General features: G+C 38.8%; 1 protein-coding gene and 1 long non-coding RNA gene across 3 annotated transcripts in view; one reads left to right on the top strand and one right to left on the bottom strand.

Annotated features, from left to right (window-relative positions):
• CHST8 (carbohydrate sulfotransferase 8) overlaps positions 1 to 13,993 on the bottom strand; it is a 176,710-nt gene that overhangs the window by 3,042 nt on the left and 159,675 nt on the right. For both annotated transcript variants that reach the window (XM_015640303.2, XM_015640307.2), the window contains exon 3: positions 168 to 205. In XM_015640303.2, coding sequence (XP_015495789.1) covers positions 168 to 205 — 38 coding nt within the window. The remainder of the gene's footprint in view (positions 1 to 167; positions 206 to 13,993) is intronic.
• Positions 1 to 13,993, top strand: part of LOC107210006 — a 38,565-nt gene that overhangs the window by 20,043 nt on the left and 4,529 nt on the right. The window lies entirely within an intron of this gene.

Below are 13,993 nucleotides of genomic sequence, written 5' to 3'. Positions count from 1 at the left end.
ATTCCTATTTTAAAGGGAAAATTTGCATTTTCATGGCTAAGCTTTTGATGCATTTTTCCTTTTCAGTGCTTCATCTCCGGTGTAGTGGCCTTATCTGAGCCATCTCTATGTGTACTCCATACTCAGAATATGGGTACAATATTCTTTATGTACTTCTGAGAACTTACTTTTTTTGGTTGCTGGAATCCCATGTTATATTTTATCCCTAAACAAAGAAAGAAAGTAAAGTAATTATTTAGAAATAAAAAACATTAGTTGCTTTTCTTCTAGACTGATAGACCAAGTGTTAATGCAATGACTAATAGAACAATGGTGAATCATAATTAATGTATATTTCATAGTGACAATAATCCTTGACAGGCCTCCTTATGTATAGATGTCATAAAAATTGTGAAATGGAGTGAAAGACTCTATGACTTTCACCCTTTTACAGATGGGGAAACTGAGATGAACACAAGTGGAACAAAAGTGATTGCTTAACCTCAGTTAAAAGGCCAGTAGCAGACCAAGAATCATCTGAAGGTTGTGATTCCAGGTTAGAGATCTAAAAAAAATCAAAAAGCTGTCCTTTGTGTATTTACCCAAAGCTATATGACCTCTACCCTGGAACTTTAGATAGGACTGTGCTTAATCACAGTAGCAGCTTGCAGGGGGTACTGGGCTCTAAAGGCAGCACACAGCTGTAACTGAGGTCATATTCACACACTTTTGGAGAGGCAAACAATACAGAATCCTATTTTCTCTAATCTTCTACAGTGATATTTACCTGAAAATAGAATAATAAAGGTGTGAAAATCCTAGATGGCAGCTTTAGCTGATGTATAGGGTTCCTTTCATGTCCATAACCTTTATTAGGTATAACTTAATAGTACAGGAATGGATAATGGAAACACAACTGAATTATGACATTTGTTTGAGGCTTTTCAACTGCTAGAACTGTTGTTATCTCTGTCAATGTTGCTTGAATAACTCAGTTTAATAAGTCTGCATGATGAATCCACAGCCTTTTGGACAAGGGCAATTCAGCTAAAGGTCTTGCACAGCATTAAGTGAAAGCTCACTCCCATCAGGTTGATTTTCACAGTACCAAGAAAGCTCTCAGAAACAGCTTGCATGATAGTTCACATTGTGACTTACTGCAGTTAAGGCAGCGAGTCCAGCTTAGATGATGAGTCATGCTTTATTTTTGAAATCAGATCTGCAAACTGATAAATATTCACAGTAGAGCCTAAATAAAATTGCTCTGGTTATTTCTATGCTCCAAGAGCTCCTCTTTTGGCTTATGTTTGAGCTTTAACTCCACTTCTGCAGTTTGTTAGCAATGAACTCAAAGTTATGTGGAATATTGTGATTCTGTGCCTATTAAGAGTAAAAAGCATGTTATTTTTACTTCATCAGAAATAAGTTCTAGACACCTTACAGAAGGAGTCTTAAGCCTTCTCCTAAGTACTTCTCAAAAATGTTTTGCTACAAATTAAAGTCAGGAGGTATCTACTAAAGAGCAATAGAGCTTGTCTGTAGCATTTCTGTGTGGCTTCTGGAGACCTGAGGCTGATTCTTCTGCACCTTTAGGCTGTAGGAGATGTTCCTGAGCTGTTGTCCAGCTCCTGATGTGATCAGTTAAAGAACCACATTTATTTTATTGCTGTGTAACGTGTTACAGAGCAAGGCAGGGCAGGAACCTGCTCTCCAAAAAACCCAGCAAAACCTGAGCAGCAGAACTTTGAAACAGCTGATACCAAAGCATGGGTGATATGTTAATACCACAAAAATATTGTATTTGTCAGTAGATGTAACTGCTTCTTTTTTGCCTACCCTAAGGGCTTAATTTTAAGCTCTTTGAGCTGCTTGGCCTTTGCTCTAAGGCATTAATACAGCTACTTGGAGTAGTTACTGAACTCATGAGATGGGGAAGATGTGTTCCCTTTCCAAAAGTATTTTGAGTTTTTTACAGTTGAAAACTTAAATAGGTGAGGAAAGACTTTTGGTCACTTATCAACAAACTGGGGAAGTACTTCAGATGGAATCAGTTATAAATTCTGGAGCAATTGTTGTGTCCAAATTATAATGTAACTTAGGACTGGTTTTCTTCAGTTGTGGTCATTTGTTCTGACTTAAAGCAATCTTTGGTACCTTGTAGCAAACCCACATACTTTGTGTAATTACCTCTTAAACTTGGTGCCACTATTAATAATTATTAAAAAAATCCCACTACAGTGCAAAGAGCAGGTATGAGACCTAACGATTTTGTGGTTAATTATGATTATGTTTTTGTAGTAGTGTTTCATAAAGATAATTTATTTGAGAGATTAATATTTTGTGCTGATATGCTTTGCTTTGAAAAATGAAATATAAATGCTAGGAGGAGAGGAGTAACCATTTTAAAATATGTTTTTTTGTTTATTGGCTTTAAGATGTAATCAGAACAATAATTCCTGCTTAATATAAATGTTTGGTGAAGCATTTGCCAATCTTTTTGATGTTTTCTGAATTTCTGACATCTAAATTTGGCTTCTGTCTCTCATGACACAGTCTGTCACTTAAGATTTAAATCTACATGATAAAAACCTCTTAAGTGCAGTGAAGTCAGAAGTTATATTGCACAGATCTATTATACTAATCAAAATCTAAATTTATTGTTATGTTACACCTCTACTATCCCTATTTTTTACCAGATCTTTGATGTGTTATTGCCAAAAGGGTAATATTTTTGGTCATAAATAAACCACTGGTGTCTGGTACATGCAGTTGAAGGCAGGGATCAATAACTCCTAGGTGCCAGACATGATGATGCCCAACATCTCACTGGTGCCCAAACACAGAGGGAATAGCAGAGACAGACTCATTCTCTCAATTACAGATTGTTTATGTTGGTTTTCATGGTGTTCTTTTCCACTTGTGTGACCATGATTTTCCAGGCTTCAGCCTGGCCTGTGTTTTATCCAGTCCTACCACAGTGAAACCCACTGTGAGCTATTCTTCCTTTATTTTCTTTTCCAAATGCTACTAGTAACTCAATAAAATAGCCTTCATCTTCCTTATGTAATACTGTATAGTTTTACCATTCTGCCTTCTCCTCTGTCTCTGCTTCAAGACCTAATTTTGGTTTGCCTCTGGTGTTTTGCTCTGTTTTGATACTCAACTACAGCTGAAGTATTTTTTAATAAAAATGATAACTTCAAGTCTTCATCTGCAACTCATCCCTTAAAGGGCCTCTGTGCACAGAGTGCTCTTGTTTGCTTTATCCAAACAGATTTGTGAAATTTGCTCTGGAACTGCTGTTATGGCATTTCAGGAACATCTGTGTCAAGTGTCCTATCCACATATACCCCAGTCTCTTTTCTCAGAGACAACAATGTGTCCTTAATTGCAGAATGATTAATAGAATAGTACTCAGAATCCTGATAAGCATGAAAAAAAAAATAGATGGAAGAGGATTTTCACAAAAATAGAGGTTAGAAAATTAAGATAGTGGGGTTTTTTTTGTTGATTTTTTATTTTTTAAATTTAAACTTAGCTCATACAGTATAAAATACCTGCCCATATCTGATCCTAACTTACTCTGATGACCATTTGTTTGTATATTTGAATTAAATTACTCAGTAAAGGAATTTAGTTAAAGATTTCTACCACAGTCAATTATTTGGTTTTACATCTATATGTAAATAGATGTAGTATACACAGCTGGAATAATTTTTAAACATACAAACCTCTAAAATAAAAGCATTTTCTACAAAAATTAAGGCCTAATTAGACCAGATTTTTTTATGTGTGTCTGTTTTAACTCTGTGCTAGAAATCCTTTTTCTAACATAAACTTATAGCTTGATTTTGAAAAATGTCTTCAACAGTTCCATCTGAGCTGCACACAGTATCTCATTTTAATACAAATGGAATCAATGAGGCCAAGTAAAGAAGGCTTAGCAAAGCAGTAGCACATCTTAAATTGTACATCAGGAAAGAAGGAAACCTGTGCAGTCAATCTACATCATCTGATCCCTTTGAGTCCCCAGTGAAGCTGCAAGGGTGTGGTGTGGGAAGTGGGAGTGCCTGAGTTAAATGATCCATGTCCAGCCCTTGCCAGACAGGCTTGGTGGTTCCTCTGCACTGGGGAAATGCTGGAATGCTTCTGTGGCTGTTTCCCAGTCTCTAAAATAGCCCTTTGGAGCTCTAAATAGTTAACCACGGCTCTTTGAGTGAAGAGTTTCTTTTTCCCCCCCTGTTTTGGAAGATATAAGAAGTTTGCTGAGCTGCTGAGGGTTGGGGTTTTTAAGTCTCTTTGAGATTTCTTTCATGTGTGAGTTCCTTTGTAACTCAGGTAACACATTTGTCCTGAATTCTCAGCTTTTTGTATAATCCTACCATTGTCAAGCATACAATTTCTAATAGTTTAAAAGCAATCTATTTGAAGAATTTTGAACTCTGACTGATGGCTTATTCTTAAGCAGTTGTTGTGGTGAAGTAGAAGACTTCCCAAAAAGAGATTCTCATTTTCCCCTTTTTTGTGCTAGTATAACACACCATTACTTTCCATTGTTCTTGTGCTTTTCTGCCCAAGTCAGCTTCAGAGCTGCAGACATTGGATCTGAGTGAAACTGTGGCTGTCATTTCTAAAGCAGGCAAATGTGGGCTCCCTCCATCCCACAGCAGCATGCAGTGCAGCCTTGTGCTGCTGCATTTGTGTCGGGGTGCTTAGGGTGGTAGCAGCTTGTGTGCACTTCAGTTGATTAAAACACGATTACTCTGGCTTTTTGTAACTGAAATGACTTTCCATCTTGATGAAGCAAGGGAGTCTCTGGACAGAAGTACTGTATGCAGGGAAAGCAATGCAATTCTGAAGGGCATAGCCTGGAAATAATTAAAAACATTCAGTTCATCCATCAGTTTGAAGAAGAAAAAATTACAAATTGGGGAGCCAGAGCAGAGATCAGTACACACATTAAGTGACTTTTAATATTTGCCTCTTGAGGACTTTCATACTGTCAAAGAAGTTTGTATTCCCAGTTGATTTGTGGTGCTGATCTCGTATGCTGGAACCAGCAAATCTGCACAGAGCTGTTCTGAAACAGTCCTAGTCACAGCTGCTGCCATGGTGTCACTGCTTCCCTCCTGATCCCTCATGAACTCCCTCACAGATAAGGTGCTGTGTCTGTCTTGGCAAATTACTTTAGGCCACCCTTGCAAATTTTTTTATTCATCTGTGGGAGTCAGCATGGCTGGGGCACAGGGTCAGCCAGATTTCACCCCTGGTAAGCCAAGCCTCCATTTTAAACCCTGGGGGACATTTGTTAAGTCAGGGCAAACCTGAATCCTGCTCCCAAGATCCCTTGAAGTTGATATGTGAATTAACCCAAGTTCTGGTCCCCTGTTGGTTAGTTATGTTCCTTTTATAGTCGTGATTCCCAAATGTTCTCCCCTTAAGGTTATATATTGTTGCAACCTCCTTTGCTCTCATCTTTGCTTGGTCACCCCCACTGAGCTCCCCCAGGTTATGGTTGGTAGGTTTTTGGGCATCGTTCCTATTTTCTTTAATTCTTTATTAAAGTGTTTTTTCGTGGTACCAGCCATTGCTCCCACTCCTATTTATTTTTGCCATCCTCTGCCCTGAAGTCAGGGGACAAAAAAGTTTGTCACAGCCACCCTCACTGTGACAATCATCAAGGTGAAAGCAGGACAGAAGCAGAAACAGAAATGGTAGCATTTTAATTGAATAAATTCCTTTTGAATCAAAACCCAAAGAAAGTGTTGCTTTGTCATTCTGGTGAGTCCCACTACCTAAACAGCTGACATTGGTAGCTGAGTATTGTCTGGATCTGTGTGTTAACTTTTGTCCAGAAAATTATAAATTCACATTCAGAGTTTGCAATGGGGCTAATAACTGTCCTCTATTCTGCTGTGGAGATTGGAAGTTGACTGAGGAAAAGATTCTTTTATTAACTGGGATTTGGAAACCCTGATACTTCTTTGACATTCAACATACTAATAGAACAGGTATATGAACTCTGAGAAAAACACATATTATTGTGTTTTTTTCAGAATCATCTTATATTTTAATATAAACTGAATCCATCATCTTGACAAAATAATGACGCAAATTAGGCTTGCTCTGTTTCCATGATACCCAATGAAGGGGCATGGCACATTTATATCGGGGGCTTAATCAAAAGAATAGGAGGAGCTGTTTGTGAATTTATTATGAGAAAGGTACAACTACTTGTTTACTTTGTCTTCAATGCTATCTGGCCATACTAATTAGAACTTGCTATTTTCTGACTTAATTTATATTCAATAAGAATTCTAAAAAGAAAACAGAAAAGTCAAGTCTGTGTTATTGCATTCCCCATTCCTTCTTTGGACCTATCCCTGGGAATACTGTTAATTAACATCATTAGCTTTCAGGCACTGTCAGCAGTTACTTGCAATTTCTACTTAATATCTTTCAGTTATTCTTCATTCTCATATTTCATATTTGCATATTGCCTTAGTAGCATGACTTTGGCAAGGACATTACACTTTTCCAGATTTATTAAAAAGTAAAAGCTAAAGTTTAAAATCTAGCACTGCATTTATATTTAGTAGCCTGTAGAACTATTCAGGTAACCAGAGGAATTTCAATGAATTTCAAGCAAGCACTTCATGTAATTTGACTTCATGTAGCTGGTTAGAATAGCTCACCCAGAACCCAGAAATGTTTCAAGACATTGTGTAGGTCAGACACAAAAGCTTCACTGGTCCTTCTTTTGGAGGGGAGACAAAGTAATACAGGTGGAATTTTGGGCTGCTTTCATGTCACTCTGCAGAGATGTTTCTTTGGGAAAGAAAGTGCAAATGGAAAGAGAGAAGGCTGCAGGCAAAATTGAAAAAGTACATCTACACAGACATGCCTCTGAGTGCTGAAGTTCACTGCTTTGATAGATTGACTGTAGATCAAATAGCACAGATGTGTATCCAAATGTTGCATATTATTATGTTACAATCAATTAACTGGAACTGATAGAGTTTCCCTTTCTTCTGTTCTCACGGTTGATTATTGACAAGTCTGCTTAGTACAAGACATCAATATGGAACTTAAAAAAAAAAAGGTTAACACCTGCAACAACTACAAAACTTGGTGCAGAAAGGGTGATAATTGGACAGACTTTGATTCATGCCCTGTGAGAAAGAAGCAGTTCTTGGGAAGCTCAGAGTATGTATGAGAATGGGGTCTTGAGCTGACTTTCCTATCAGTAAGACTGAGGGAGAAACAGTTCTCCTCAAAAACTAAGTGCTGATTGTTCCAGGATCCAGGTGACATTGGGTGGTACCTAGGACTTGACCTGAGTTGCAACCCAGGTAGGAGGAGTCAAAGTGCTAGTACTGAGTTTTAGTAAGCTTGATACCTTTTAAATGTATGGGGAAGCCATTTAAAGATGTTCCAAAGTTTTCAGAATTTACAATTTCTCCATCAGTAAAGTGGCAATTTGAAGTTCATTTTTTCTCCTTGGCCATGCAAAGTTCAATGGAAATTGGTAGTGGAACACCTGGAAAGTCTAAAATGGACATGCCTCACTGAGGACACTTAATGCTTCATGTGTTGTGTGCCTGAGAGGTTCAGGAGCTTACAGGACAAAAGGCTTGATCTTAACCAAGCTTTGTATCACGTGAACACTGAAAGACAATTTTACAGCAGTGGGATTTGGAGGACATTTGCTCTGTTAGCTTCAGCTCACTACTCTTCCCACTAGAAGCTGGATATCCCAGACTGATCCATTTGCAGCTTGGTACTGGCACTGGAGGGAAGCTTTTGGTGCCTCTCTCCCTGTGCACTTCCCAGCACAGCTCTTGTCTCCATTCTACTCCTCTTGACTGTGAACACCTCAGAGTAAGGGAGCACAGGGAGCTGCTGCTACAGGAGATAGCTTTCATCTACCCACATGCCTCATCTCTTCACTCTCCTGGTCCCTGCTTCTGTCAGGCCACTGCATTTCCTTCCCCTCTGCACAACACGGGACTTGGGATCTGGCAGAGAAGTAAAAGAGATGCTGCACTGCGGTGTGGCAGTGCACCTCAGGAATGTGGGGGGAGAAAAACAGCCTTCTGTGGGGATTGGTGTCTGCTCTGTTCATCTGCACACCTGGCTGAGCTACCCTGCTCTTCTAGAGGGGTCACAGCTGCTCAGGCAGGGAGAACAGACAGATGTTCTCCATTTGGTCACTCTTTCCTTGGGATGCAGGAGGTAAAGGGCTCTGGTGTAGTTTCCTCTGTCAGTCTGAGCTATCAGTGGTACCTGGAGTGAGAACCCATGTGCCATTTCATGGGCACATCTGCATTTTTCATTCACACATATCAGCATTAGCTGTTTTTTTTAGTACCCCAGAGTAGAATGCTGCATCAGCCCAATGAGGGGTTATTTGAATTGAGAGATGGATTGTTTGCATATACCCTTGTCAGCCCAAATTTGGGATACTGTTACACTGGCAATTGAATCATCTGATTTTGTAAGTCAGTACATACAAACAGTGACTAGCCAATTGCTGAATATGATTAGCTAGGAATGAAACTTTTATTTAGCTGATGAAAGTGTGTGAATGTGTCTGATTTCACTGATAGCTTTTCTATGACAATTGTTCTGAGCATTTCAATGTAAGCATGGTTCACTCAGTGCCTTGCATTCAGTTCTATATGATCCATTCTCTGTGTTATGCATTGGCTGAAGGCTCTCTGACACAACCTGCCCCTCTGTTTCAGCCTCCAGAAGCAGAGCTGTTCCTGGCAGTGAAGCACTTGGTTGTGAGTTTACACAGTAAAATTAAACATAATTACTTGTTTGGCTGCCTCAGCTCTGGTGCTGCTCAAACCCCAGGACTGTAGAAAATTGAGCCACTACAGGCCTTTAGTGACCTGGCTGTTTGTTCCACCTGAGATGCAACTCTTTTGCTTCAGACTTCCTTTTGCATGGACTTCTTTTCGAGCTACTTTCTATCTGGTGTTTTTGTTGAGGATGCATACAGGTTGCACTCTATGTGTAAACATTAGAAAATCACATTTGGTGATCTTTTTGTGGTCTTAGAGTTGATCCATTGGGCAAAAAAAGAAATAAGCCAGTTTTTACTCAAATGACTGAGTTCCCTAAGTTTTATTACTTATTATTCAAAAATAAAATATTTAAAACCTTTGCACTCCACTATCTGAACACTTGCTACTCTGAGAATTGGAAGCATGGCTTTAAAACTCCCTTTCTTGCAGTATTAGAGCAGCCTCATCTTAAGCAATAGTTATCTATGATTGTATACACTGTTTTTTCAAACATAAAAATTTGGCATTTACTTCAGTGGGTACCGGATCAGCTCCTTCATGAGCAAGCAGCAACACATGATGGATTTTTACAAGTGGTGGTAAACTGCTCTGCTAATCTCTTTACTTGGTGCTGCCTCTTCTCACTGTGCTCTAAAACCAGTTGAAAACTACTATGGGCTTGCAAAAAACAAGTTCCTTCCTGTTAAATTTTATTAAAGAAAAAAATATTAGATAAAATTGTCAGTGACTTTTTTTTTTACTTCTGCAAGAACTATAATACAAGAAAATAAGTATGTGTTAAAAAATCCACAGAGTAAAGTTTTGGTCTAATTTTTAATTTCTTTGTGTCTCTGACTCAAGAAAAACTAAAACTATAAGGAACAGGAATGGAAAAGAGCACCACTACTTCACACACTCTCACTTTTTTCCAGTTTTCTCTCTTTGCATAAAAAGGGACAGCATTTACAAAATTGTCATAAATCTCTGTAGGAAAAGATTTAATTATCCAAAAAGTGAAGATGTCAAAAACATGAGGACAAAGAAATACAAATTTTTTGCATCATTCTTTAGAATGCATTTAAATGTCTGTCTCTGTTTCCTCATGCAAATCCAGCTTTGTTGCTTTTTACCCCTTTTAGATTTTCTTTTTCATCTGAAGGCAAAGAAGGCCTTCTGGCAGGAATTGGGTTTATGCTTTTCATGCAATCTCAGATTCTCTTTTCAAAGATGCTCTAAACTTTCTTTGTGGAGCTGAAATGAACTAAAACTTGCAGAGGCACATCACGTGCCATTTCAGATAGCTTTTCTATACTTTTTGCTATTCAGAACATAAAGATTCCACTTACTTTGAGAAAAATGCATAGCAGCATGGCCTCAAATCCCTTCCCATAACTTCTTGTGCATTTGGTTTGCTTGCACAATAATGAAATTCTTCACGGCATATTCCTCAGAGATTCCCTCAAGCCAATTTTACCCAGAGGAACTTGAGAAATGTACATTTTCACCTGTATGCTTTGTATGAGGTGCAGGGCTGGTAATCTTATGAGAATATGTTATGTTAATAAAATGAAATAATTAAAATTATAATAAGCTTGATCTGGTCTCAATCTCGTACCTCTTAAACAGAGCTATGGGTTCAAATTTTACTTGTAAACAAATGAGATTCCAGCCTCTTACTTGACATAATTTTCCTTTTTTTCCCCATTAAGGAAGGTGGAAATTGCCAATCTGTGGACAGCAAGTGCTGGAAGAAGCAATGTGAGTGATTTCCTTGGTGACTGTCAGACATTTCAGGCCAGGCTTTCAAACTACATTTGTAATAAAAGAAATACACTGTGGCAGAGATAGGCAGTGTGGTCCTTAGCAAGCTTGTCTCTTGCTGGTGTGCTAAACCCAGCTGCCAGTCTAGTGCTGCTGGATTAGCTTGGGAGCTTGCTGGAAGACTGAATGATTCATTGCAGGCTTTATTTTTACAGAGAAGCTGTAATTTCCTAAAAGTTTAGATACAGAGCCTCTGGTATGAAGTCTGAATTTATTTTTGCAACGCTGCATGCTCAAGAGGTCTTCTCTGTAGTGCCTAATTTTGTATTTTATAATGGTGTGTTTTAATAAAAACCCATTTTGTCAAATCACAAGTCAGCAGATATTGTCTTGAAGGGAATTAATGGAAGAAAAATTCTGAAGTAATCTACTGTTAGTAAATGGCTGTGTATGGGTCAGGCAATTTCAGAGGTTGTTACTGTGCTCATTTTGGCTGGGATAGAATCAATTTTCTCCGAGGTAGCGACTGTGGGGCTGCATTTTGCATTTGTGCTGGAATCAGGGATGAAATACAGGGATGTTTTTGTTACTGCTGGGCAGGGCTTACACAGAGTCAGGGCCTTTGCTGTGATGGAGGAGGGGGTGCACAGGAATTGGGGAGGGGACACAGCTGGCCCCAGGTGACCCAGATATTCCACAGTGAGTGACATTCCATTGTGCCCAGCGTGTGTAGCTGTGGGAACAGGAGGAAGAGGATGATGATGATGGACTGATGGCATTTGCCTGCCCAAGCAACTTCTAACACCTGATGGGGCCCTGCTGAACTTTGGGCTGCCCATGGGAAGCAGGGAATGAAATCCTTGCTTTGCTCTGCTTTGCTTGTGTTCATGGCCTTGGCTTTGCCTGTGTCTTGGTTGAAGGCTGTTTAAGAGCTATACACTGCAATGAGCTGCCTTCCCTTATAGTTTCAACTGGTCCCTTCCCAGCAATAAGAAGAAATGAAATGCAAATATCTGTGTTTGATATTTTGTGTTTGCATTTTGCCCTGTGGCTCAGGCACACAGATCACCACAACTCGCCTGGGGCATGCCAGGACTGAGAAACACCCCTGGAAAAAACCAACAGGGACCCAAAAGGGAAGAATTCACCAGGCTGCCTCAGCTCTGTGCTGAGAGCCCAAGAAGCAGGAAAAGAGGCAGGAAAAGCCCAAGAGGCAGGAAAAGCCAAATGAGTCTTGGACTCTGCCTGAGTCCAAGTCTATGAGGCCAGAGAGGATCTGCTCAAGAGACCTCCAACTTTTTAAAGGTCCCCAGCAACCCATTTCCAGCCATGGCAATGGTTTTGGAGACACAGTAATGATTTTGGGCACAGATAGGTGTGGGATACATGAACTTTTTGTGTTACCCCTCACAGCCTGTTAAACTGGCTTTATCTCAACCATGATTTTTCTCACTTCTACCCTTTGGATTGTCTCCCAACCCCGTGGGAGAGGGGGCAGGGAAGTGAGTGAGTGGCTGTGGTGTTTAATTACTGGCTGAGGTTAAAGTTATGGCAGTTAATTAATGTAGTCAATATCACTTTGTGTTTTGCTGATTATATTTTAAGTGGGCTTAATTTTCAAGAGTTTGCAGCATGGGAGGTTTCAGAGCCCATGGAACATAAAGTTATGAGCTTGGCAGGCTTGGCTTGTTCTGGGGGCTTGGGTTAGTCACAGTGTGTCTCCTTGGCTATAAAACAGGCTGTGCCCTCAGAGGAGTGCAGTGCCTGTAAGCTGATCAAGCAAGAAGAGGTTAGTGCCCTGCAAACATCCTAAGGGTGTTCTCCTTAACTTAAAAAATTGCTGAGAATTAAATTGCTGATCACTAGCGGTACTTTTGAAAAAAGTTCCTTTTTTTTTTTTTACCTAACTTCTGCCCAAAAGGTTTTCCTGTCATGTTTTGTGTCACCTTACTTGTCTTGGAATGTTTTCCAAGTTCTGCTTGTGTTTCTCTGTTAACATTGATGGACATGCTGTTGACACAAACATTTCCTCAATGCCCTTACTGTGCATGCTCCTTTGACAGGATAGATCTTCAAATATCATTTTCCAATTGTTTGGTCTCACATTCTACATCACCTATAGTTCCACAGTGGAATAACTGATGTAGATAATAGAAATGTTCCTTGAGAAACTTAGATTTGTGTTTGTGAACCACTTCAATGACTTTTAGTGCAGGGCTTGTAAGTTTTATTTGGTTCTGCAGAGTGTTTCAGATGTGGGTAGGATATGTGACTGTTATATAGAGGTAGTTTTACTCTTTTTCTTTCTTTAATACTACTTTCTGGTCAAAATCTCAAAATCTGCATAACCAACACTCTGTAAAATGTTTTAATTATTTTAAAATATGATTTCACCTTTGTCAGTAAAATAATGCAAAGAAATCCCTGCCTGTTATGTTAAGTTTACAGAGATCTAAAACCAGCTGTGGTATCTTTGCTCAAACCATCTCCTCTCAGAGTCCTCCAAAAGGAATGAGTCTGTTTTACTGCTTTGCACAAATTCTCCCTTGTTCTCAGGGTTCTCTTTCTTCTCTGTCAACACCCCCAAGGCATCACAGTAGCCAAAATGAATGTATGCAAACATCTTAAGAGAAGTGCCTATTAGGATTTCTAATGCTTTGAATGTTTTTTTCTGCCTTCCCTTAACTGTATGTGGCTTTGTTTAAGGAATAAACTTACAAATAATTAGAAATCCAGATAGGGATTTCTTGTGCCTTAAATCTACACAGGGACTGAGGAACCCTGATTCACTTATTATTGAATTAGACAATTATTGAATACTAAAATAAAGTAATATAAAAATGCTGGGTCAGGTGAAGAATACTGTTTGTTTCCATTGTATTTAATTATATTTATCTGTATTTAATGTCTCCTTTAATCAAATAAATGTCCATATATTCATGACATGTAAAATGCTACTACTAGTTCAAAACTATTAAATAAGGACTTCATCCTTCTATACAGCACCTTCATTGAAACTGAGAGACATAATAATGAGCACATTTTATCCTATACTTTTATAAGAATACTGCTGATTTCATTCCAAGTAAATGTTAAATTCACTAAAAGTCTCTTTAGTGTTTTAGACAGTAAGTTACAGCACTAAGAACTCAAATCTTGTTAAATATAATTTAATAAGAAAGAGCAGAAAATGGTTTAGTAAATTTTTAGTGTCCACATTCAGTGGCTAAGTACACTTATGGCAAAAAAACAATATGGAAATAATAATGTTTTTCTTCTTCTTTTTATATCAGAATCTGTTTTGTTTAATATACATGACCAGCTTCAGGTTTGAGATTTCATATTTAAAAAAGTATTGTTCTAGACTCTCATGCAGCTCCTAGCAGGGTTCTGCACTGAAAGCTGGGGCACACAGTTTTTCTGTGGCTCAGTCAGCTGGTGCAGCACCTGTCTCTCAC

This window comes from Parus major, chromosome 11, assembly GCF_001522545.3.
Source record: "Parus major isolate Abel chromosome 11, Parus_major1.1, whole genome shotgun sequence".
NCBI lineage: Eukaryota > Metazoa > Chordata > Aves > Passeriformes > Paridae > Parus > Parus major.
Note: the sequence above shows the minus strand (reverse complement) of the source record. Positions and strands in the feature narration are given on the sequence as shown.